The 23,580-nt window shown below is 34.1% G+C and overlaps 3 protein-coding genes across 4 annotated transcripts; 2 read left to right on the plus strand and 1 right to left on the minus strand.

Moving 5' to 3' along the window:
• Positions 1 to 6,473: 6,473 nt before the first annotated feature.
• On the minus strand, positions 6,474 to 12,220 carry LOC8261695 (4-hydroxy-tetrahydrodipicolinate reductase 1, chloroplastic). The gene is made up of 9 exons (XM_002533302.3): positions 12,022 to 12,220; positions 11,627 to 11,782; positions 10,828 to 11,065; positions 10,179 to 10,312; positions 10,014 to 10,088; positions 9,244 to 9,345; positions 7,352 to 7,461; positions 7,184 to 7,271; positions 6,474 to 6,993 (listed from the first exon to the last, which is right to left on the minus strand). The coding sequence occupies exons 1-9, from the start codon at positions 12,112 to 12,114 to the stop codon at positions 6,925 to 6,927; spliced, it is 1,065 nt and encodes a 354-aa protein (XP_002533348.1). The 5' UTR covers positions 12,115 to 12,220; the 3' UTR covers positions 6,474 to 6,924.
• A 2,178-nt stretch (positions 12,221 to 14,398) lies between these two features.
• On the plus strand, positions 14,399 to 17,204 carry LOC8261694 (inactive glucose-1-phosphate adenylyltransferase small subunit 2, chloroplastic). Of its 2 annotated transcripts, XM_002533301.3 has the most exons (9): positions 14,399 to 14,602; positions 14,695 to 14,985; positions 15,067 to 15,315; positions 15,416 to 15,583; positions 15,784 to 15,887; positions 16,005 to 16,116; positions 16,336 to 16,434; positions 16,528 to 16,653; positions 16,843 to 17,204. In XM_002533301.3, exons 1-9 carry the CDS (start codon positions 14,423 to 14,425, stop codon positions 16,957 to 16,959), a joined length of 1,446 nt encoding a protein of 481 aa, XP_002533347.1. In that variant the 5' UTR covers positions 14,399 to 14,422; the 3' UTR covers positions 16,960 to 17,204. The 2 variants fall into 2 exon arrangements, with proteins under 2 accessions (XP_002533347.1, XP_048233893.1); XM_048377936.1 differs by lacking the exons at positions 16,336 to 16,434; positions 16,528 to 16,653.
• Positions 17,205 to 17,464: 260 nt separating this feature from the next.
• On the plus strand, positions 17,465 to 21,307 carry LOC8261693 (RAP domain-containing protein, chloroplastic). The gene is made up of 3 exons (XM_002533300.4): positions 17,465 to 19,556; positions 19,681 to 19,763; positions 20,903 to 21,307. The coding sequence occupies exons 1-3, from the start codon at positions 17,732 to 17,734 to the stop codon at positions 20,993 to 20,995; spliced, it is 2,001 nt and encodes a 666-aa protein (XP_002533346.2). The 5' UTR covers positions 17,465 to 17,731; the 3' UTR covers positions 20,996 to 21,307.
• The last annotated feature ends 2,273 nt before the right edge of the window (positions 21,308 to 23,580 follow it).

Consider the following 23,580-nt stretch of genomic DNA (forward strand, 5'->3'; position numbering starts at 1 on the left):
TCATTAACCGTCGATTTTTAAATTAAAAATAAAAAATTATCTAATTAATCAAATTTTTAAAAAATAAAAATTTAAATTAAATTAATCATTTTTTTCAGTCAATATCAATTTATTTAGTTTCTTACCCACTTATAAATTAAATATTAACTAATTGTAAAATCACTAAAAAGTAAACTAATTTTAATTATACACATCATTTAGGTTCTGAGAATTTATTTTATAAAACAATTTATTATATAAATCACTTTAGTTTTTAAGAATTTATTTCCTAAAATAACTTACTGAATAAACTAACAGAGGACAAAAACTATAAAATAAGAAAAGCACAATTCTAATACATATAACATAAACTGGAAGGACGAACGTGTTTTTTTTTTCTATTTTATTTATGGTGGGGTTAGCAAGTCATGAGATACACAACACTAGATAATCATCTATTTACACTCATCATGATAAAAGTGAAAAAAAAATATTCCAAAACTAAATAATTTGTAGTTCGCTTTTTATATAAATATGTAATATTGTCTTAATTATACTGAAAAAGAAATTAAATCTTTATATAAATACTTAATATTGTCTTGATTATATTGAAGAAGAAATTATATTTCAGTAAGAGAAAATCGAGCCATAAAATAACTTGAAAGTTGCAGTTAGAGCTGTAAATAAATTAAACGTCTTATGAACTATTTGAAATTTGGTTCAATAAAAAACTCATTTTGAGCCGAGCTCGAGCTTAATTTTTAATTTGATAACTTTACCAAATTGGATTCAAGCTTGATAAAATTTAGTTTATTAGCTCACGAGTATGCTCATTTATTGAGATACATTGCCGGGTAATTATCCTAGCTGGTACCAATACTAGGCACTATATATCAATTTGGTACCAAGACTTTAATTTGAATCGATTTGATAACAAACGTATGTAAAAATATATCAATTTAATACCAACAGTCAAATTCCGACGGTCGATGCTGACGTGGCATGCTGAGTAGGAATTTTTCAGGTGTTTTGCCCGCTCAGCGTATGCCACGTCAATTAATGACGCTGAGCAGGCAAAATCCCTAAATCCCATTAATTTATTCCAATTTTTCCTAATTAATCCCTAATTTCCCAAAATCCCTAATTCTATTTCCCTCTCCCCTCTTCTTCCCCGCTTCCCTCTCTTCTTCCCAGCATTCTCGCATTCCAAAATCTCTCCTTCGTTCTTGCAAACATACTGTGTGGAGTATGTTTGAGCGTCTAGAGGCGATCGAGTTCAAGAGACTGGGTTGATGCCTGTGTTCCCAACACGTAAAAATACTTTTAATTAATTTTCCCTGTCGACGCCAACACTGCTGTGTTGATGCCTGTGTTCCCAACACGGGCTGGTGTTTATGCCCGTGTTACTCTCTGTGGTCGTGCTCCCTAAAAGCTTCTGTTTCTTTGATGTTTGATGCATCCAACATGGCCATGTTGGTGGCCGTGTTGGGAACACGGTCAGTGTTGAAACCAACACGACCATGTTCAGCTTTCTCATGCCCATACTTAGCTCGTTTCGGCTGCTTCTAGTTACTGATGAATTCAGGAAAGGATGGATATAAACCAAAATCTAGGCAGTGGTAAATTATGGTTAAGAAAACCATGTAACCTGTATGGTGGACAATTCTAAGTAGGGCTAGAGTTAGAAGGACTAGTAGAAGACATCATTGTTGACACTAAGGACAATTCTAAGCAAAAATATTAAGTAGTGCACTTTAAGTAATTACAAAATAGCAACTTGTATAAAGTGTGGAACACAAGAACATGACAAAATAATTAAATGATTTTATGGTCCTGATCAAAAAACAGTGTTGAAATTGAACACAATAAACAAGCATGTGAAATCTGTCTTATGGACCACAAAAGCACCATCTGCCCTAAAAGCAAAAAATAAAAGTTCCTACATATAAACAAGTTCCTAATGTATTAAACAATCATAATGCCTAGCTAAGGCTTGCTGTTGTCTCCAAGACCAGTAGGCATCCAAGGCTTCTTCTTCTTTGAGGTTGCAGTCTCAACATTTTCTTTTCTCTTAGCCTTCTTAGTTGTTGCTTGCACCTTATCTTTCCCCTTTCCCAAACTTTCATTTGGAGTAGGATTAGATCTAGAAGCTTTCTTTGATGCTGTTGAAAGAGATGCAGATCTAGGAGCCAGAAATGGCTTGTTGCCCTTGTTCTTCACTGTCTTGCCCTTGCCATTCTTCTTACTCGGCTGGAAGTCTTCATTCACTCCACTTGATTGAGTTGGAATATCACTTAGCAACTCATTGATGCTTCTTGTATTTTGATGAGGTCTTTGTGTTCCTGCAACAGTTTGGGACAAACTTGTCCAATGAAGATTAAAATCATCTAGATCTACTAGATGACCAGGTATGTCAAACTCAGTTTGGATTGACAGTGAAGGAGTTACATTTTGCACTTGCATAAGTTAAAGTAAATATACATTAGGTTATTACAAATATATTTAGTTAAGTAAATGAACTTATTACCTATGCAGTCCCAATTGGATCATTTTCTAAGTACTGGGCATTGGGGAGTTGGTCAGTAGGGTCTATAGGGAGTTGGTCAGTAGGGTCAATAGGGTCATTGGGGAGTTGGTCAGTAGGGTCTATCTGGTTTGCTCTTCTTTGTACCTAGTAAAACACAAAATTAATAATTTCATTATATTTTAAAGAAACCTAATATACAAAAGCTTGAATTGAAATTACTCTTACTTGTAATTTTTTCATCTTAGGCTGTTTTGATGTAGATTTGGCATGACCATGGTATCTCTTATTGTGGCCTTTAGCTCCACAAATGGTGCAAGTCATCACTGAGCCTTTTTTTTGTTACTTTGCCCTTCTGTAGTACAACAGTCATCTCATCTTCTTCTAATCTGCTCTTTATAACAGATCTGCCTCTCTGTTTTGGTTGAACTGGAGCAGGAGGTAGCACAGGTGGTGTTGTGGCTCTTGGCCAAAATTCATAGCTAGTAGTAGGGTTTAGCAAGTGGCTGTATGTTTTTAAATAAGTACTGACCTTGTAATAATCATCTAGATAATTCTCAGGATTATCATGCTTATACCATATTGCACACACTGCATGGCAGCATGGTATGCCAGTTAAATCAAACCTCCTACAAGTACATATTTTGTCCTTAATGTCAACCACAAACTGCCCTCCAGGACCAACCACCTGAAACCTATCCCCCTCCTGACCACTCAGTTCTAAACATCCAGCAGAATTATTTAGACTTCTCTAACTTAGCTATAATCTTAGGAGAATATTGATTGACAATTCTTTTCATAGCATCTCTCTTTTTGTGAATTCTTTTCATTAACTTTGTCCTAATGATCTCATTCATTGTTATAACTCCCTTAGTCCTTAACTCTAGAATGAAGCTATTAAAACATTCACAAAGATTGTTTAATAACATGTCACATTTAGGGGTTGTCCTAAAATGTGACCTAGACCAATGGTGGGGGGGTATATTATTCATGTAGTTATGGCCATCTGTAGAAATTTCTGCAATTTTATCCATGATTTTCTGGAACATTGGCACATAACTAGCCCTAGCAGCCCCCCAAACTAACTCTTTTAGTCCTAATGTATTAAAATTTTTCTTCAAATTATTGTAGACATGTCTAACACAAAATCTGTGTTCTGCATTGGGAAACATCTCTTCAATTGCAGGAATTAAACCCTAATTAAGCATAAAAAATAATAAACCACAATTAACAACTCCAACATATATTAGTTCACATATATATTATAAAAATATTAAAATAAAAGGATTAGAAGCTTGTACCTTCTGTCTGTTACTCACAAAGGTCCAGTGGTGACTGTTGTTGAGTTCCAAGTCAGCTGCTAGTAGGTCTAGGAACCATTTCCAGTTATCCTTGTTTTCCTTTTGAACAACTACCTAAGCAACTGGATATATATAGTCGTTGCCATCAACTGCCACAACTGTTAGTAGCTGCCCACCATAAATTCCCTTCAACCAGCAACCATCAATTGATATTAAAGGTCTGCAATACTTGAATCCATCCTTTAGGGCAGCAAAACAGACATATAAACCCTTGAACACTTGTTCCTCCAAATGTAGCACAATTGTGGACCCAGGATTACTCCTTAGCAACTCAAGTTTGTGATCATGCAGTCTACCTAATTGCTCTCTTTCATCACCATCAATGAACTTCAAAGTAATGTTCCTAGCTCTCCAAGCCTTTAGCCTAGAGACATCAACTGCCATATCCTCCTTAACAGTTTGAATAATACATTGAATTGCCCAACTTGGATCAGTCCTAAACCTTTCCACATACTTCATGGCAATGTACTTAGCATTAACATGTCTGTTATAGTGCTCTTTAGTGCAACTGTGATCAAACTTTGCAGACTTGATTTGCCCAGTGTTCTTATCATCTGTCTTCAAGTAAGCCCAAATAAAAAATCCACATCCCTTTTTGCACTTTGCTTTACATTTTATTTTTGTATTTGGACCAAAAATTACTTGATTCCTACTCCTTATTGAGTAGTTCTTTACTGCATCTTTAAACTGTTTAAAAGTACTAAACAACATTCCTATCTTCAAATTAGGGTTGGCCATATCTGTCTCCTTATTAAAAATTGGTCATTTTGTCTTCCTCGAATCAATATCACTTTCATAAGATGAAGAGCATGACCTAAGCTCATCACTTGGTGCATAAACAGTCTCATCTGAACCCTCACCTCCAATTATTTCTTCATTAACCCTTGTTCTATCCCTTTCTAACTCCATATCAACAAATTTTTTAAATAAATCATCATCATCTTCATCATGCAAGTCATAATCAGAATCAACAAATTCAGGGTCCTCTTCATCAGCCTCACTATCATCATTCACATGACCATCTTGTTCAATTTGTACCTCTTCTAAGCTAGTGCCATCACTACTTAGCATTCTCACTTCCTCAGATGATTCAATATTATCAGCATGCACAACATTCTCAGTTGGTTCTAAATTATCTTGTTGCATATTTACCTTATCCCTAGCATAAACATGAATCACTCTTGACTCATCAACACTTAAAGACATCTCAATACTATCACTGTCATTATCTAACTTTCTCAAATCATCTGTGTCACTTTTCTTTAGATGCTTCCAAAACATAGAAAATGATGCAGGTACCAGACCTAATTCTCTGGCCATTGCATCTATCTCTAATCTTGACATCATATCAGCAGAACAAAAATCTATGCTCCCAACATCTCTAATTTCTAGCCTACCCCTACCATCTACTCTAAAACAATGACATTCTATACTGAAATACTCTATATCAGGCACTGCATATGGTAAAATGGATAAAACAAATCAAAGCCATTCTTTATATTACAATCACTCAATACAATGAAAATCAATAAGGAAAAGGGTTTCAAATCACCAAACACCAACCACCACAATAAAACACATAACAAAAGATCATCCTTTGCAAGTTACCAAAAACCAAGAACAACCATCAACATGCAACATACAAAGCACAAGAACAAAATGCAAGTTACCATTATTTTAACTGAAGTTACCATTACATACAGAGCACAAGTTACAAAATGCAAGTTATATGACTTACAGTACACGGGCTGCCTTTCGCTTTCTTCCCTTCGCCTCCATTCAAGAGACATTGTGCGATGCGAACAATGCTGTAAAATGCACTCTATAATGTGAAAATGTTATGACAGTGGGGGTAACAATGCTGTAAAACGCACATTGGGGGTAACAGGAGTTACGGGGAAGAAGAGAGGGAAGCGGGGAAGAAGAGGGGAGAGGGAAATAGAATTAGAGATTTTGGGAAATTAGGGATTAATTAGAGAAAATTGGGATAAATTAATGGGATTTAGGGATTTTGCCCGCTCAGCGTCATTAATTGACGTGGCACACGCTGAGCGGGCAAAACACCCGAAAAATTCCTACTCAAAGATGCCACGTCCTTGGTACTAAATTGATATATTTTTACGTACATTTGTTATCAAATCGATTCAAATTAACGTCTTTGTACCAAATTAATATATAGTGCCTAGTATTGGTACCAGCTGAGATAATTACCCTACATTGCCACACAAGTTTAACAGAGCTTGATTCGAGCTCAATTTTTAATTTGATAACTTTACCAAATTGGATTCAAACTTATAAAATTTAGTTCATTAGCTCACGAATATGCTTATTTATTGAGATACATTGACACACGAGTTTATCAGAACTTGATTCGCTAGTTACGGACTCATGAACTCAAATTTGATACATTCAAAAAACTCACAATCTCGCTCATTTTTAAACTTATATGCTCAAGTTTGAATTATTTTTATTTTTAAATTTAAACTTTCATAATAATAATAATAAAAATAAATAAATAAATAATAATAAATACTTAACCTCGAGCTTTTTCCTAAGGATCATGGAAACCAGCAAGCACTAAATTCCACCAGAAAAGGGAAGGGGAAAAGAATCTGACAAGACCCTGAACTAACATTAATTCAAAATTGCCTTCAGTTGCATCCTAATAGTAGAATTACAATTAACAGTCCCCCAAGTTTGCCCTAATTCTCTATATATTGCATTCGGTTCCTTCCAAACCCTCCAAGATTTAGAGAAATCTCATCCTAAACTGAAAAATTCCAAAACCATCATTGGCTCCAAATCCTGCATTAGTTTTCATTATTTGAAATAATTGCACATCCTTGCTCCCATCCAGAACTTGATCTTTTCCTGGAGACACCTTACTGGACGCCAGATTTCTTTATGGGATTCTTTAGGACAATGGTGGTCTCTGAGCCACATTAACCATTTGGAACTTGGTCATCCATTGGATTTTTGGTCAAGCTTTCAGATGTAGAGCACTGATGAAAATCGGACTATATCTATATTGGAGGTAAGACTTGGAACCATCAGTTTAGTTCATCTCATGTTACCCTCCCGCAAGACATCAATCATACTGTAGATCCGCTTGTCTGCCCTTGATTGAATCTGCATTTTCATCACATTAAAATTACTATGGCTGTTCATTAACAACTCATGAAAACAATTATTAGCAATCCCACAACCCATATCTCCAACCCCTCAGTTAATCTTGTTCGAATTATAGACTATTTAGTTGTACATTAAGTACTTTGATACCACAAAAAAATATATGGCATCTGAGGTAGGGAAGCAATACCTTCTTAGCCAGGAAAATTACAGCATCAACAGTACCCTCTGCATATATGGATCTTCCACAAACATTATGTTGAAACTCAAAAGAAACTCTGCATGGGAAATAATTGATATGAACCAACATTGTTGTTCTTGCTTAAGCAACATAATTTATAACAAGCAGAATGTTTACGTTTCATCAGGCGAAGTGAGATGATACATATGGAATGCATGACCAGCCAAATGCTCCTCTGGAACTCCTACCATCTCAATCTGTTGCCTAGGGTCCCGGATCATTTGTACCTGCAAAAATAAATCAAACAAAAGAAAAATGACTTGCTAATGGTGATCAACTTCACAATAAAACATAATTTGAATTTTCTAGATAAAGAGTAATGTCAATTGATGCTAAAAGAATTACTACAACGATAAGCCAAAAAGGAATGGGAAGAAGCAGAAAAATTAAGTCTGTTAAGAGTCCAAACATACTTATCTGAGTGATGCCTCAAGGACAGTACATGGGAAATGTGCCTTTCTTCTGCTTGAAAGCTTCTCTATATTGGCACATTAATTCATTTAAAGAAGGTGATGACTTAATCTAGGACCATAGTTTGTACTGTTCTGAAAAGTCTTTTAGTGATGTTATATAAAGTCTATCTTCAAGTTTGATACATGAAATTGAAATCGCGTAAAATTGCTAAAGGCATGGCTTAAAGGCAATATTATCTGCAGAGGCTTCATGGTAATCAACAATCACAAGTTTGATATCTCTCTCGCATCTCTCCTCTATCTGGCTTCTTCTTCTCCGTATTATTTTAAAAAGGAGTTTGGACACAAAATGTGAAAAAAAATTTAGCCTAACAATGTACATCCAAGCATTATTACCATGTGATTATGAACTAAATCATTCACCTGAACTATGCCTTTTCGCCTAAATAGTAATATCAGTAGCTAAACTAGGACAGAAACATTTTGAAAGCTTCCCTGTATCGGCCCCCTAATTCATTTTAAACAGGTGATGACTTGATTAGGACCATAGTTTGTACTGTTCTAAAAAGTCTCTTAGTGATGTTATATAAAGTTTGTCTTCAAGTTTGATACATGAAATTGAAAAAGCATAAAATTGCTAAAGGCATGGCTTAAAGGCAATGTTATCTGCTGTTAGAAGTTGTATTTATCCTACATTGCCTAGTTACTAGGCTGTTATGGTGTATATATGTGGATTGGGCATCTTCTTCCTTTGAGACAGCTTTTGGGAATGAGTTCTACCCAAGCCCATTTGTCATGGTATCAACAGTCTACTTTTAAGCATTATTACCATGTGAATATAAACTAATCATTCACCTGAGCTAGGCCTTAATGCCTAAATAGTAAGAACAGTAACTAAACTAGGACAGAAACATTTGCTAATTAAAACTCAAGATAATTGCTGGGCTTTAACCAATCCAGGGTGTTTGACCTTAGAAAGACTGATTTTTTAAAATTTGAATGGCAGGAAAATCAAAGTATTGTTGATTTCAAGACTTAAATATTTCCAAACCAAGTGATATAATACAGAACTTTTAACAACATGGAAAGTCGGCGGCACAATAAAAATATTCAGAACCTAATACGACGTGTTGAGTGTTGAGTAATAGATTATAATTTAACTTTCGGATAACATGGTCCAAACACCCAAATGGCAGTTAGATTCAAGAGGTCTATTCCCTAGCCAGGTCAGTCTCTGGTCCAAATTAATTAACTATTTGTAAGAAAACACATGAAACTCGTGAAACAGTAAAATAATGAAGGCTGCAGATCCTCAAGCAAAAAGTACCAAAGCATAGTTCAGATCCAAAAGTCCTTGAATATTTTCTGGAAGGCTTTAAAGACCAAGTATAATGAGATTCCAGAGTATAAATGGGATGGGAAATTATGACCTGGAGTGATCTTCATGTACTACTTTATACTAATATTCTAATTTTTGCATAAGCAAGGAATTGCAGATGCAACCAAATCAGTGATGAAGAAAAAAGCAGATTCAGTTATTTTACTTGTATCACAAAAGAAGCTATAATGCTGAAGTGTAAAGATGCTCAGACAAACCTTATCCATGTCAAACGACACTCCTAATTTCTGGAAGCAAGAAATTACAGCCTTGGCAGTTCCAGATATGTCTAACTTTCCAGCTTGATGAGACTCCAACACCTAAATTTATAGATGCATGCATCAGTAAGCACTAGCGAACAGTAATATATCAAAATCAATTCAGGAAAGACGATTGGCCATATGGATTTAAACTGTTTACATAGGATAGAAATAATAGATTAACGGCGACCACAAAGTTTTAATTTTCTTTCTCTAATAACAACAGTTCATGGACAGGGCATTCATAAAAGATCTCCCAATAAAAGCAAAGGTTAGCTTTCATATGGTTCTTCTTTGAAGTCAACTTTACTCTCTGCATATGACTGTTCAAGTGTTAAACTTAATTCTCCACTATAACAACAATATTAAGCCCAAGAAAACTGATCCAAGACATAACTAACATCACAAAAGGGATTCATAGAGTCAACGAGTTAAACCAAGATGAAATTCACTCAATAGATGCTTATTGTAGAATGAAAATAGTTTCAACAATACCAGTTTGCGCCAATCCAGAAAGATAATGCTTTGGTTTGGTATGAGGAAAGTGGAGAAAAAGGAAAAGAAAAGAAAAGAAATTGCTTTAATTCCATTTGTTTCATTGCTTAAATGAGTGGATCTGGAAAAAGTTGTTATAGATGACCCTCTGGATACTTATTTTCTTATCAAAGGAAACTCGAAAAGAGGATTAGAGCTTCTTAACCATGGGTGACAATGCAAAAGAGCAGTACCTGAAGGGAATAACCGGAAAAAGCTCCAGGAAATTGCTCAGCCATAATCTCCATGGCTGCAAGAAATGCAACAACCTGCCAAAATAACAGCCTGTTAGGACAAGGTAAACCATAACTTTATGTTGCAAATTTCAAATCATTTAGAGGTACCCAAGTTCAGATTACCTGTTTCCCCATCTGTGGAGAGATCACAGCATAAATTTTTGAGTCCTCTACAGTCTTGTATAATAGATCCCTGTCTCCACCAGTGGTTCCCATGACAAAAGGCACTCCAACTTTGCAATACAGATCCGCATTACCTGCACATTTAAGAGCAGCAGCACACTACAAAAATTAACAATAATCATTAAACAAACTTTAGATAAGCATCAAGGAAGCTTGACATAAAATGATTGTTAAATCCTAAACTTTTACAAGTCTCACAAGTCTAAAGATAAGGAAACTCGGTTATGGTGTATAGATTTCAATCATACGGATGGATGGCTTTAACACATTACTACAGTTAAATACTCTTTACCATAACATAATCAGAATGATAGCTAAGGAATTTAAACCACTTCAATGAAAAAAAAAATGGCTAACAAAACAAACTAAGGATATTCATATTGCCATTTATGGAAATAAAAGAGCATTTCTGTTTCTTCTCATTAACACAGAAAGTTGTAATTAGAAATTTCCTATCGGACTCAGATACAACACTGAATCCACTGATTTTATAGAGTTCACTTATGCTACTAAGAAACACTCTCCTCCTCCAAAAACAACAGTTCATCTTTCCTTTCAGTTTCTTAAATTTAAGTTGCATGATACTTGCCATTTACTGCTGCAGGAACAGTGTAATCAACCACAATCAGGTTTGGATGTTCATTACAGATAGATGCAAGAACACCTTCTCTTTCAGAAGGGCCATATATCTTAATGTCCTTCCCACATACTTGGACAGTTATCCCAGACTCCTCTGGTGAGCCAAAAGATACAGGAAGAATTTGGAGTCCTGCAGAGTCTGCTGCCTTAATAACAGCCTTCCCCATTTTCCCACTACAACCATTTACCTAAAATCAATAAATAAGTGTCAAAAACATTAAGTGGAACCAAAGAATGAAGTTAGATAGTGACTTTTTCGGGAACATGATACTCACACATGCATAACCACCACCATTGTTGTAATTGACAAAACATGTCTTTTAACCAGAAAACATGAAATACTAATCATGGTCACAGTTAAGAGTTAGCCGAACCTCATAAAGAAAAGTAAAATGTTAATACACCACGTCGTCAAGGGTGGCCGAATTAAGCAACCACTAAACGTTTAATTTCACCTTTGATAGTAAGTTATAAATAACACATCTTCAGCTTTAATGATTACATAAGATAGCAGCAACAAATAATAATGTGATCTATGCATGAAACACACCCGATATATTTATATCAATGTCATATCCTTCAAAAGCTGGTTATTAATGGAGAACCGAGATTCAAAGAAAGTATCAATTAAAATAACAGTAATATATGTATAAAATAAATCAATATTTGCATAACTTAAAGAAAAAAATGAGACAAGTACAAACAATGCAATGCAAGTATTAAACAAGACAATAAAATTAAGCGTATACCATAATTGGGATGTCAAAACTGTTGGTTGACATGGACACAACACCCATAGAAAAGCTCCGTCTCTGCATAAATGTACTAGTTCTGCGCTTCCCGTTAGTATTATTAGACAAGGTAAAGCTCTGTGGCTTAATAATAACACGAGACACTGCCATTATCTGTATCAATCAAAATAAGCATAAAATTAAAACGCAGTTGCCACATCAATTTTGAAATGGAATTAAACAATGGGTCTTCAAGACCATTCCTTTCTCTCAATTCATAACACGTACACATTGATGGTCATTAGTTTTATTAGGGTTTAATTCAAGAATCAAAAAAAAAAAAATACTGGAATCCATTGGTGAAGGGGAAATTAAGGTAAATCAGAAGCAGTAGATAGCACAGGGAAAGATACCTGATGGTTGTTGTTGAGAGAGGGTGTTGTTGGGTTAGGGTTTAGAGCATTGCGATGAAACAGGGAAGAAGGGTGATTAAGCAAGAGACTCATTTTTGAGGAATGGTTTCTGTTTTTCAGTGCTTACTGTACAGCAGTGAGTGAGGAAATGCGATTTGTGTAGGGTTTGGGGTTTAAGCAGATACAAGACTTCTTTTTTACAAACACAAGTTTTGTTATTTGTTAATAATTATTTCAGGTGAAAATTCTGATTTAAAATATTTTATTATTTTTTAAGAATACCAGGTTTAATATTTATCGAAATTTTTTGCATTGACGAAAAGATGGACTTATAAATTATGAAACTTGGCAAATATTTAATTATTTTATTTATTTTAATTTATTATAAATTGAAATATTTTTTATTCGAGTAATGTCACGGTTAATTTTTTTATTAAAATGTATAATATTATAATAAACATAATTATTCGATAAAACATTTATTGATTTCAAAAAATAAGAAAGAGAGTTAATAATATTTTTTATATTAAAATCTTATTTAAAAATAAATAATTATTTAAACACTTGTCATATCGTAAAAGAATAAAATAAAATGGTAATTAATTCATAAATTCAGAATTGCATTAAAAAAAAAAAGATGAATACTCGATGAATTGCATTTAATGTTGTTACGCATGTGTATAGGTAAGATATATTTTTAAGTTTTTGATTCTTTCAATTTTATTGATTTCAGCTTTTTAATTTTATTTTATTTTATTGAACAGATATTAAAAATTAATAATTTTAGTTAAAATAAAAATAAAAATATGAAAATTTAATAAAATAAATAATTTTTAAAAAAATATGTGTAAAAAAATTTCAATAAAATTAAAATAAAATAAAAATACAAGAAATTCTTTATCTAAATAATCGTTTGTTTTTTATTTATAAATTTATAAATTTAAATAGCATTTCCCTTTTTTTTCACTTTTATTTTAAAATTTATTGTGTTTTCACATTGTCTTTCACTTCTATAATGTTTTTATTTTAATTTCTCATTTTACACCCACATAAATAAATAAATAAATAAATAATAATTTAATGGACATAGATTTCTTTTGCTTCTTTGAGTGAAAATGGACATAGATTTCAAAACTTAAGCAAAAAAAGGTATGAATAAGCTTCTCTAAGGTTTAATTCTACATTATAAACGCTATTTAATGTTGACACATGAACCAATTGATGCATTAAATTCGACATATGTTTTCTTCTTTTCAAATGTTGTAATTTGAGTATATATTTATGTTATTTATTTCATGATTTTGTTAATAAATAAAATATAAAATATAGAAATTAATTAATATTTATACTATTTGTATATTTAATTATTCTATGATCTTTTCAAACTTTACAATTTAAAATTAAATTTTGTTAATATAATATTCTTAAAAAAATTAAAATTATAAAGACTTATTTTTTAATGTTTGATGTAAGTACTCGATATCAACTTATCAATAAATAAATCTATTGATAAAATATATCGACTCTTTGTCATTTAGATTTTTTCACATTGATAACCTCTCAACTATTATCATTAAAACTCTATAATCTTATATTAATATATGATATAAGATTTTAATAATAAAAATCTTTCTATGAATTAATCTGTTATAAAACTAGTTACAGTGAACTTTCTATCAGTTTAAAATTGACTCTACTATTAAAAGTCAATATTTATTAAAATTATAATATAAAAAAATAACAATATTAATTGAGAAAGCACTAATGTGGAGAAAGAAATGAGACCATAAATCAAAATGACAATAAAAAAATTATATATTCTAAAAGAAGAGTATAATCACAATATAACTTTTTTTAAACTAAAATATTTTGTTATTGAAAGTTTACAGATCGTGAGAATCTTATTCGGCACTTTCTAAATTAATTCTTCGTTCCCTCTATAAATAAGGGTATTGTATTGTGTACTCAACACATAAATCAACATTGACGTTCACTTGTAACGAACAAAAGCTAAGGAAATCTATCAAATCAAAAGAATAAAGAAGATTAACATAAAGCAGCAGCTACACAACAGCAAGAAGAAGAAGCTTAGAATCAAAGTTAAACATATCTTTTTCTCCCATATGAAACACGAAGAATCTTCATGTCTAACACATGAAATATTGTTCACCATTAAACAATGTCAACAATCTTTACCAAGTTTGTAGTAGCTTCAATGTAATATGTACTTTTAGCAAGTACCCAGCTGTGCAAGGAAGATGTCTCTGCAAAATCCTAGCAAGCCATGAGGAAGAAGAAACCAAAATATTCCCTTCCATTTTTCTCTATTAAATCAGAAATGTAAAAGGGCAACAAGGTACATCCTTTGGGAATCAATTTTTGTCTTGCTCTCTCTTGTGCCATGGTGATATTGCAGCTTCCTAGTTCTAACACTGTAAATCTCCCCATTCTTGCATTGGGTCTCAGTCATCACAGGCATTTATCAAACTTATCTTCTTCTCTTCCTTCAGGAAAGTTTTCTGTATCGAGTTCGCAGCAGCAATCTCAATCTCCCATCCCATTATCCTATCCAATAAATCAGGTAGAATTTTTCTATCTGCATTATTCAGTACTTTTCAAGATTATGCAGAGGTTTATGTTCTTTCTTTTCTTTTGTTTGTTTGTTTATGGCAGAGTGTTGCAGCCATTGTATTCGGGGACGGATCAGAGTCGAGGCTGTATCCATTGACAAAGAGAAGATCAGAAGGAGCAATTCCTATAGCAGCAAATTACAGACTCATTGATGCAGTGATAAGCAACTGCATTAACAGTAACATAAACAAGATATATGCCATCACACAATTCAACTCTACCTCTCTCAATTCTCACCTCTCAAGAGCTTATAATGGAATAGGCCTCGGCAAAGAAGGATTTGTCGAAGTAATTGCAGCTTATCAGAGTCCTGAAGATCAAGGCTGGTTTCAGGTCTAATAGCAATGACTTATCCATATGTTCCTGCATATCTTTCCCATCTTCGTGTGCACTTTACTCTTTCTTTTCTTATAGGGAACTGCTGATGCTATGAGAAGATGTCTGTGGGTATTAGAAGAGTATCCGGTGACGGAGTTCTTAGTCCTTCCTGGTCACCATCTCTACAAAATGGACTATCAGAAACTAGTAGAGGCACATCGGAGTAGCCAGGCTGACATAACCATTGCTACTTTGAATTCTATCAGAGAACCAGACCCATGTTTTGGGGTACTGAAAGTGAATTCACAAAATGAAGTAGTGGAGTATAGTTTGAGATCGGAGAAGGTGCTAATTACTGTTAACTCAGCAAGTTGATTTATCAGCAAAGTTGGTCTGTAAGATTTTGAGGGTTACTGCAGAATATTTATACCTCTTCCAATTGCAGGTAAGAAGCTCCAGAAAATTCGATGATTCTGCATACAGTAAGTATTCGAGTATGGGGATCTACCTTGTTAATAGCGAGACTATGACAAAGCTTCTTGACAACTACTTTCCAGAGGCAAATGACTTTGGAACTGAAGTGATACCTGCTGCAATATCTGCTGGAATGAAGGTTAGACATTGTTAATTATGCATTTCCCTATATTCTTTTTCTGTTTTCTTGGATTTCTCGTTGGAAAATAACTCAAATCAATACAAGTATTCCAACAATATGCCTACGTCTCTGCATTCACTTTCCCACGCATATTCTTTTCTTCTGTTCAAAGTCTAAACCTGTTCCGGCATTCTTCTCTTCTTTTGTGGAAATAACAGATTCAAGCTTACCGATTCGACGGGTATTGGGAGGACATAAGAAATATTTCAGCATTTTACCAGGCAAACATGGAATGCATCAAGAGATCAAACATGGGATATAAGTCAGTAATTTTTAATGCCAGGAAGGATGGAAAGTGTAATATTAGTACAATGAGCTTGAGAAAATATATATTTCGTCTCTCCCCAGCTAACAGAAACTTTCATACTTTCTATGGCAGCTTTTCTGATAGAGACTCTCCTCTATACACCATGCCAAGATATCTGCCTCCTACTACTATAGGTGATGCTGTCATAACAGATAGTGTCATTGGAGATGGCTGCATACTCAATGTAAGATTTCAGATCTTCATCCATTAGCCCTCTACTTTCCTGTTTTGAAATTTTGATCACAAGCATCAGAACAAGTAACCAGAAGTAAAACATACACACTTTATAACATGGGATTAAAGGAACTTACTACGGGAATTGCATCTTGTCCCTGAACCTTCTTTTGTACTTCCCTTTTGGGTTTTCCTCCTGGAAATTTGTTTTGTCCCTTTCTAAGAATAGAGGTGCAAGATCAAAGGAACAGTTATTGGAATGAGGACAAGAATTGGAGATGGGGCCATAGTTGAAGACTCAGTGATCATGGGTTCTGATATCTATCAAGTAAGAGGCAAATCATTAACCACTTATACTTGATCGGATTTTCTTCTGTTTCCAACATGACATAATTCTGACAGAGGTTTGTGTACTAAACAGAAAGACTACATTCAAAAGAGTGGCGTTCATGGAAAGGGCATGGACATTCCAATAGGAATTGGTGATGATACTCAGATAAGGAAAGCTGTGATAGATAAGAATGCAAGGATTGGCAGAAATGTTATGGTATGAAGAATCATGAACATTCAATAACATTACCAACATGAAATTTCTTACAAATTTCTTATGGAGCCATTAAATAACATCCGATCTAAATAAGAAAAAATCGGCATGATTATAAAACCAAATGAAATTTTAATACGGAATATTGTTTTATTTCACACTAATTTAGAACCAATGCCCTGGTTGAAACAGATCATTAACAAGGACAATGTGCAAGAAGGCAACAGGGAAGCTAATGGCTACATAATCAGTGAAGGAATAGTGGTTGTTCTACAGAGTGCAGTGATCCCAGATTACAGCATTTTATAATAATAATAATAATAAGCATGGTCTCATTTTTAGTTTCTCTTCTTGATTCTTTAATGATCAAAATACAGGTGATTATGCAGATTCAGAGTCAGAATTTACATACATCACCTGGAATGTCACCCAAATATTTTGGCTGATCTTGAACAATTAAATTCTATTTGTTCAATGATTTTGGTTTATTTACTTTTTCACATTTATGTATCTTAAAATAAAATAATAATTTCTTTCATGTTATTTCTGTTTAATCTTTATCCTTCTTCTGATTATGGCTTTTAGTTCCTTTGACAACTAGCTTACTTCTGGTTTAAATGAAAAATACATATTCTGAATATTATTATATGCATTTACATAACGAAAAAGTATATTTTATAACCTCAGGTTGTATGTCATCTGGCAGAGAGGTGATGAAGGTACTGGATATAATACATTAAGACTAAAAAATAATAAAAATAAAAAAGGAGAGTTGATATTTTGGAGTTAAAACAAAATAAATAATCAAAAGAAAAGAAAGCACAGGATACAATATGAAACGACACCGGTAGAGCATATTTAAAAGGAGCTGCTTCTCTTATCCAGTTCAGTAGAACTATCAATGGCTTCTTCTCTCTCTTCACTATGATAAATACTTGAAGGTGCGTCTCCTTCTATTAGAGTATTCTTGTTCTTATTTATCTCCATGGCCAATTAACAGAACCAAATTCTCTTTAGCAGTTTTTGTTTTTTTTTTCCATTGCCTCGATCATCTATTGTAATATATATATAAGAAAGAAGTATGAAAGGGTTATTAAGTTCTTTCCCTCACCAAAGTTGCTTAAAACCCTTCATTTTCAATCTTAAATCACTTCATAATCTTCCAGTGATTAAATTAAGAACTGGGTTTATTCAAAGAAATCTCGAAGCGGGTTCTAGACCAATAAAGTGTGTTTCTTTGGGTACAGATGATGCTATTAGTACTAAAAGTATTGTGGGTAGTGATAATGGTGAGGAAGTAGAGGATTGGGAATTAGAATTTCTTGGGGAGCTTGACCCTCTGGGCTACCAAGCACCCAAGAAGAGGAAAAAACAAAAAAAGTCTAAGTTGCTTGAAGAAACTGATGGTATGGATTGGTGTTTGAGGGCAAGGAAGGTTGCTCTTAAATCGATTGAAGCTAGGGGATTGAGTCAAAACATGGAAGATTTGATTAATGTAAAGAAGAAGAAGAAAAAGAACAAGAAAAAGTTGGTTAGCAAGAGCAAGATTAGTAAGAAAAATAAGGACTTGGAAGATGATTCTGATTTTGATTTGGATGATGAAGATGTTGAATTTGAAGATGTGGCAGATTTGCCTGGCGATGATAGCATTGACCTTAGAAGGACAGTGAGTTCGATGGCAGGTGGTATGTTTGAAGAGAAGAAGGAAAAGAATATGGAAGAGTTTGTTCAGAGGCTGTCACAATTCTCGGGACCTTCTGATCGTAAGAAGGAGGTCAATTTGAATAGGGCAATCGTGGAAGCTCAGACTGCAGAGGAAGTTTTGGAGGTTACTGCTGATATGATAATAGCTGTTGGAAAGGGGTTGAGCCCTTCACCTCTGTCCCCTTTGAATATTGCCACTGCCCTTCATCGAATTGCTAAGAACATGGAGAAGGTTTCCATGATGAAAACTCGTAGGCTGGCATTCGCACGACAAAGGGAGATGTCAATGTTAGTGGGTATTGCAATGACAGCATTGCCAGAATGCTCAGCTCAAGGTATCTCAAATATTTCGTGGGCATTGTCTAAGATAGGAGGGGAGCTGCTTTACTTGTCAGAAATGGATAGAGTTGCTGAGGTGGCTTTGACCAAGGTAGATGAGTTTAACTCTCAGAATGTTGCTAATGTTGCTGGTGCTTTTGCTTCAATGCAGCACTCTGCTAGCGACCTCTTTTCAGCGTTATCAAAAAGGGCATCAGATATAATTCACACTTTCCAAGAGCAGGAACTTGCTCAGGTTTTATGGGCTTTTGCTTCCCTATATGAGCCAGCTGACTCTTTGCTCGAGTCTTTGGATATTGTTTTCAAGGATGTAAACCAGTTTCATTGCTACACAAAGGCGGAAACATTGAACTACAATGAAGTGGACAGCATGAAAGGCAGTGGAGATCTTGATAGAGAGGAAGTTTCAGGCCCTCCAGTACTCAAATTTAATAGAGATCAGCTTGGAAATATAGCATGGTCATATGCTGTTTTTGGACAAGTGAACCGGACATTCTTTTCTAATATTTGGAGAACCCTGAGCAATTCTGAAGAGCAAAGGATTTCAGAGCAGTATAGGGAGGATATAATGTTTGCTTCTCAGGCTCATCTTGTAAATCAATGTCTGAAGCTTGAGCACCCACATTATCAGTTGGCTCTTGGAGGTGATCTCGAGGAAAAAATTGCTCGTGCTGGGAAAACTAAACGGTTCAATCAGAAAATCACTTCATCATTTCAGAAGGAAGTCGCTCGTCTTCTCGTCAGCACTGGTCTTGATTGGGTGAGAGAATATGTAGTGGATGGATATACTCTGGATGCTGTTGTAGTTGATAAGAAGATTGCTTTAGAGATTGATGGACCGACACATTTCTCAAGAAATACAGGTTGCTATTCCAGTGTATATAGCAGCATCTCCTGTTTGCTGATGCCTAATTGAGTCATATAATTTCTCTGTCACTTGTATTTAACTTTCATTTAATAACTCCATCTTTTGGTACCTCCCTGCAGGCGTACCCTTAGGGCATACTATGCTAAAACGCCGGTACATTTCTGCTGCTGGTTGGAAAGTTGTATCATTGTCTCATCAAGAGGTGAGCTCCACATCTCTCATTCCTGCAATGTTAAGTTTGTCCATGCACAGTTCTATTGAAAAATTAAGTTAGTAGATTACTGAGATGAAAATACACATTTTATGGTGGTTAATTGTTTTGAGCAGAATCTCATCATTGTATTCACTAGGTCATCTTTCTGGAGTTTGTTGTTTTCTCTTTTTAATTTTGCCTATGGTTCGACTACATAGTTGTCTCTAGTTCAAAAAATAGGTAAAATGGGAAAAATGGCATGGAATACTTTGTGCTTTTATTAGATTTGGAGCAGGACATTCTTTGATAGGGATACATAATAGAAAAGCTAATCTGTGGCATTGTTCTGTTATCCTTATCTGCAAGAGATTCACTCTGCTGCATCATTTTCACCCTCATCCTCCACTAACAATGCCCAAAGTATCTATGCACACACATGTAAAAAGAATTCATAGGGTATAACTTTCTTATGCTACATTATTAGCATTGAACAAATCATAATGGAGAGTGTGGTTTAGTTAATGATTTAATTATGCTTCATTCGTGTACTGCCTTTTCATCGCATAAGTTTTCATTACTCTCCATTATTGTCTAACGACCACAGAATCCAAGATAATCGTGTATGAACACATACATTTTTGTGTGAGATGTCAGGGGCCCCATGTAAAATTTTTCCACCTTTAAATATGAGACTGTTTCTCCTTGTTAGTTTGGAGTTCTGGCTTTGACACATTCATTGGCATATCTTCATGTTTATCATCCTATCCTTTGCATTGATGGCATTGCTCATCTGCATTTAATAATTTCATATCAAAATCTCTTATATGTGTCGCAAAGTCAGGCGCAGCTTATGTAAGGCTTCCCCCCTTAAGAATTTAATGTTGCCAGTATCCCTGCAATATGTTATCTGTGAAACAACTATTGATCCAGTGTTTTCACAGGTTTTGGAAGCTATTAAATTATGTCCAACAGTTTCATTAGCTTTTTTATTTTTCATAGGTGACATTTTCTTGATAACAATAATTTAGCTCATAATGACTAAATTGTGTGTTATCGGATGCATGAATGGCAAACTATTTCTTGCTAACTTGAACTATTTATAAACTTGTAAATGTTTCTTTAACCTTTTTTTACTTTTATTCTTCTAGTGGGAAGAGCTTCAAGGCAGTTTTGAGCAGCTAGACTACCTAAGAGAAATTCTCAAAGTCCATCTAGGTGATAGCAATAACATTGATGGATAAATACAAAGACAGAGAGAGGACTTGAAAAAGCTGAGTGAAGGACTGCAATGGTGAGATTTTGCTAGACAAACGACAACGAGGAAGTTTACTGGTTAAGTTTTTCTCTCTGTTTCATTATAGGTGCTAATACTTTTGGTTTCAGATGTAATATATAACTGTTTGTATTTGTAATTGATTCAACCTACTGATGAAAATGTCTTTAGGGTTTAGTAATTGTCTCTCCAGACATCGAAGTTCTAGATATCTCTAAAGTGTATATACTTGTCAAGATTCAGGAGAATGAGATAGTGAATTTTGTAGTCTGTTAATTCAGATATCTGAGTCAAATTCATATTTTCATGACAAAGCTTTTTAAGTTCCATCACTCGAGTGAAGCACTAGACCTGTACTACTATTGTTGTGAGTCTTCTTTGCTGAGGGATGAGCTCTTACATCATGATGGGCATGAAAGGATCTGAGATTGAAATGTAATTGGTGGAAAGATTCATGTCCAGTGACTGAAAGTTCAGACGCATGTTTCCTTTCAACTATGAAATCCAATGATCTACAAGGAGAAGTTACGAGTGTTAATAGTATAAAATTGAATGAAAGTCTTACATTAACTTTCTGAATCTGCATTTTGTTTCATGGAAAATCTTTCTGGCTGATTATGCTTGATGAATTGCCAATTTTTGGGTTGTGTTTTCAAAATGGCTTAATTACAAATTAAATTTTATATTTTATAATTTTCTACAATTTTATCTAATTATTTCAAAAAAATTTAATCGTGCTTCTAATTTATTTTTTAAAAACAATTTTCATCAACAATTTTTAAAATTTTATAACTAGAAAAATGATAATGCAAGTCAATTGACTAAAAAAAATGAGTGAATGAGCAAAATAATTATTGCCATTATATGTAAGATGATTTGTGAAAATATGCAGAGGGATCTTTAATGGATATTTTTTTTTTACTGATTCATAATTATTATTTTCTTAGTAAGTATAATTGCTCCGCCGACTGGAACACTGAGAGGACCTCTCGTGTCAATCACTTCCATTCCTCTCATTTAGACCGTCTGTAGCACTCATAGCTACAGTCCGAACTCAATTATTTCTTAATAATTGTTGTACTTCATAAGTCACATTAATTTCTCGACCAATAGTATCCCAGCCCTTAACTACCAGAGCGTTGTAGATATTAGGCATTTTTTTCGGGGGAAAAGCTACATCTAGCACCGGCCCAATGATTTGAGTGATGCGCCCCAGGTTCTTTTTTTCAAGTGTAGAAACTGCCGGACTAGAAGTAGTAGGATTGATTTTGATAATAAAATAATAAAAATAATAAAAAAAATATGTCAAATTTTTTTTTTTCAAAATTTTCTAGTCCAAAATAAATATTCCACGGCAATTTGATCGATTAATTCAGTAAAAAAGAAAAAATGGAAGTACATGTGGTTTAATTCATGCAAAGCGAAGAACCTTAATAGGGCTTGACTTGCCGCGAATCCTCTTGAAAGAGAGAGGTGTCTTCGGGAACGGGGTATGTCATTCTTTTATGGTAAAATTTTAAAAATATTTTTAAAAATAAATTAAAAATATGAGTATTTATTTTAAAATTTAAAAATAATTAGATAAAATTATTAAAAAATATAAAATTTAAGATTTAATTGGTAATTAGCTCATAGTCGTCCATCTCACTGAAAAACCTGCTATCACAGTATTTTCTGTCTTCCTCTTTAGCTGATGTAGCCTGAAACTCAAACTGCATACTGCAGTACTCTATTACGCAATTGAGATACCTTGCGGGTACTCTTGGTAACAGAACGGCAACATTGTCAGCGTATGTAGTATCGATGTCTGACAGGTTTTTGACGGGTGCAAACTCCGTAGCCACTACTTTCTCCACTTCGATATACTGATCATCCCATGTTTTCAGAAGGATAGTTCTTTGGTTTCTGTTGTCGACCACTCTTTATCTATAAAGACGAACTTTTCATTTCGATTGCTAAAATTGCAGAGACTTGCTACCTTACTGAAAAATCCCTCAAGGGGGCTCTTGGCAGACGTGGTATTTTGCTTTTGAGGCCAGGAACCTTGGACAGACAGACAGGCAAGTGATCTGTTCTGTCTTAAAGCTTGGAAGGGTATTTATAGCTTATTGTAGCAAGGTTATTTTGAATTTTGCTAAATACTAGTGGGAATCGGATTCCTCATTAAAAGTGGAATGAATTAATATATTGTAGGCGTCAGGATTTTGAATCTCAATAAAATTCATTTTGCTTTGTTCTCTCAGGAGAATCCATCTCCTCATCCAATCAAAATTTGGAAATGTTTCTCCTGTTTCATGCATTCCAAAATTTATTTTCCTTTGTTGTCAAGGAGAACCCATCTCCTCGTCCAATCAAAACTTGGATATGTTCTCCTGTGTACATAAGGATTAAATACTGGCATTTTCTGAAAATATTGAGTGTTCAAGCACGAATAATGCCAAGATAAACAGACAAAGTAAGTCAAATTCAGTCTTCTGATTTTATTTTTTTAATTTATTTTCTCTAAGTCGGCAATCTGACGTGTACAAAGTAAAGACCAATTATTAATTAATT

The sequence above is a fragment of the Ricinus communis genome, chromosome 1, assembly GCF_019578655.1.
Source record: "Ricinus communis isolate WT05 ecotype wild-type chromosome 1, ASM1957865v1, whole genome shotgun sequence".
Taxonomy (NCBI): domain Eukaryota; kingdom Viridiplantae; phylum Streptophyta; class Magnoliopsida; order Malpighiales; family Euphorbiaceae; genus Ricinus; species Ricinus communis.

Coding starts and splice junctions, on each gene's coding strand:
- LOC8261693 (XM_002533300.4), top strand. CDS start 17,732: ATGAAAGGGTTATTAAGTTCTTTCCCTCACCAAAGTTGCTTAAAACCC. Junction 19,557..19,680: donor ACATTTCTCAAGAAATACAG/GTTGCTATTCCA, acceptor ACCTCCCTGCAG/GCGTACCCTTAGGGCATACT. Junction 19,764..20,902: donor TATCATTGTCTCATCAAGAG/GTGAGCTCCACA, acceptor TTATTCTTCTAG/TGGGAAGAGCTTCAAGGCAG.
- LOC8261694 (XM_002533301.3), top strand. CDS start 14,423: ATGGTGATATTGCAGCTTCCTAGTTCTAACACTGTAAATCTCCCCATT. Junction 15,584..15,783: donor CAATATCTGCTGGAATGAAG/GTTAGACATTGT, acceptor TGGAAATAACAG/ATTCAAGCTTACCGATTCGA. Junction 16,117..16,335: donor GAGATGGCTGCATACTCAAT/GTAAGATTTCAG, acceptor TTCTAAGAATAG/AGGTGCAAGATCAAAGGAAC.
- LOC8261695 (XM_002533302.3), bottom strand. CDS start 12,114: ATGAGTCTCTTGCTTAATCACCCTTCTTCCCTGTTTCATCGCAATGCT. Junction 10,313..10,827: donor TGTTCCTGCAGCAGTAAATG/GCAAGTATCATG, acceptor TTAAATGTGCAG/GTAATGCGGATCTGTATTGC. Junction 7,462..9,243: donor TGTCGTTTGACATGGATAAG/GTTTGTCTGAGC, acceptor TTATTTTTGCAG/GTACAAATGATCCGGGACCC.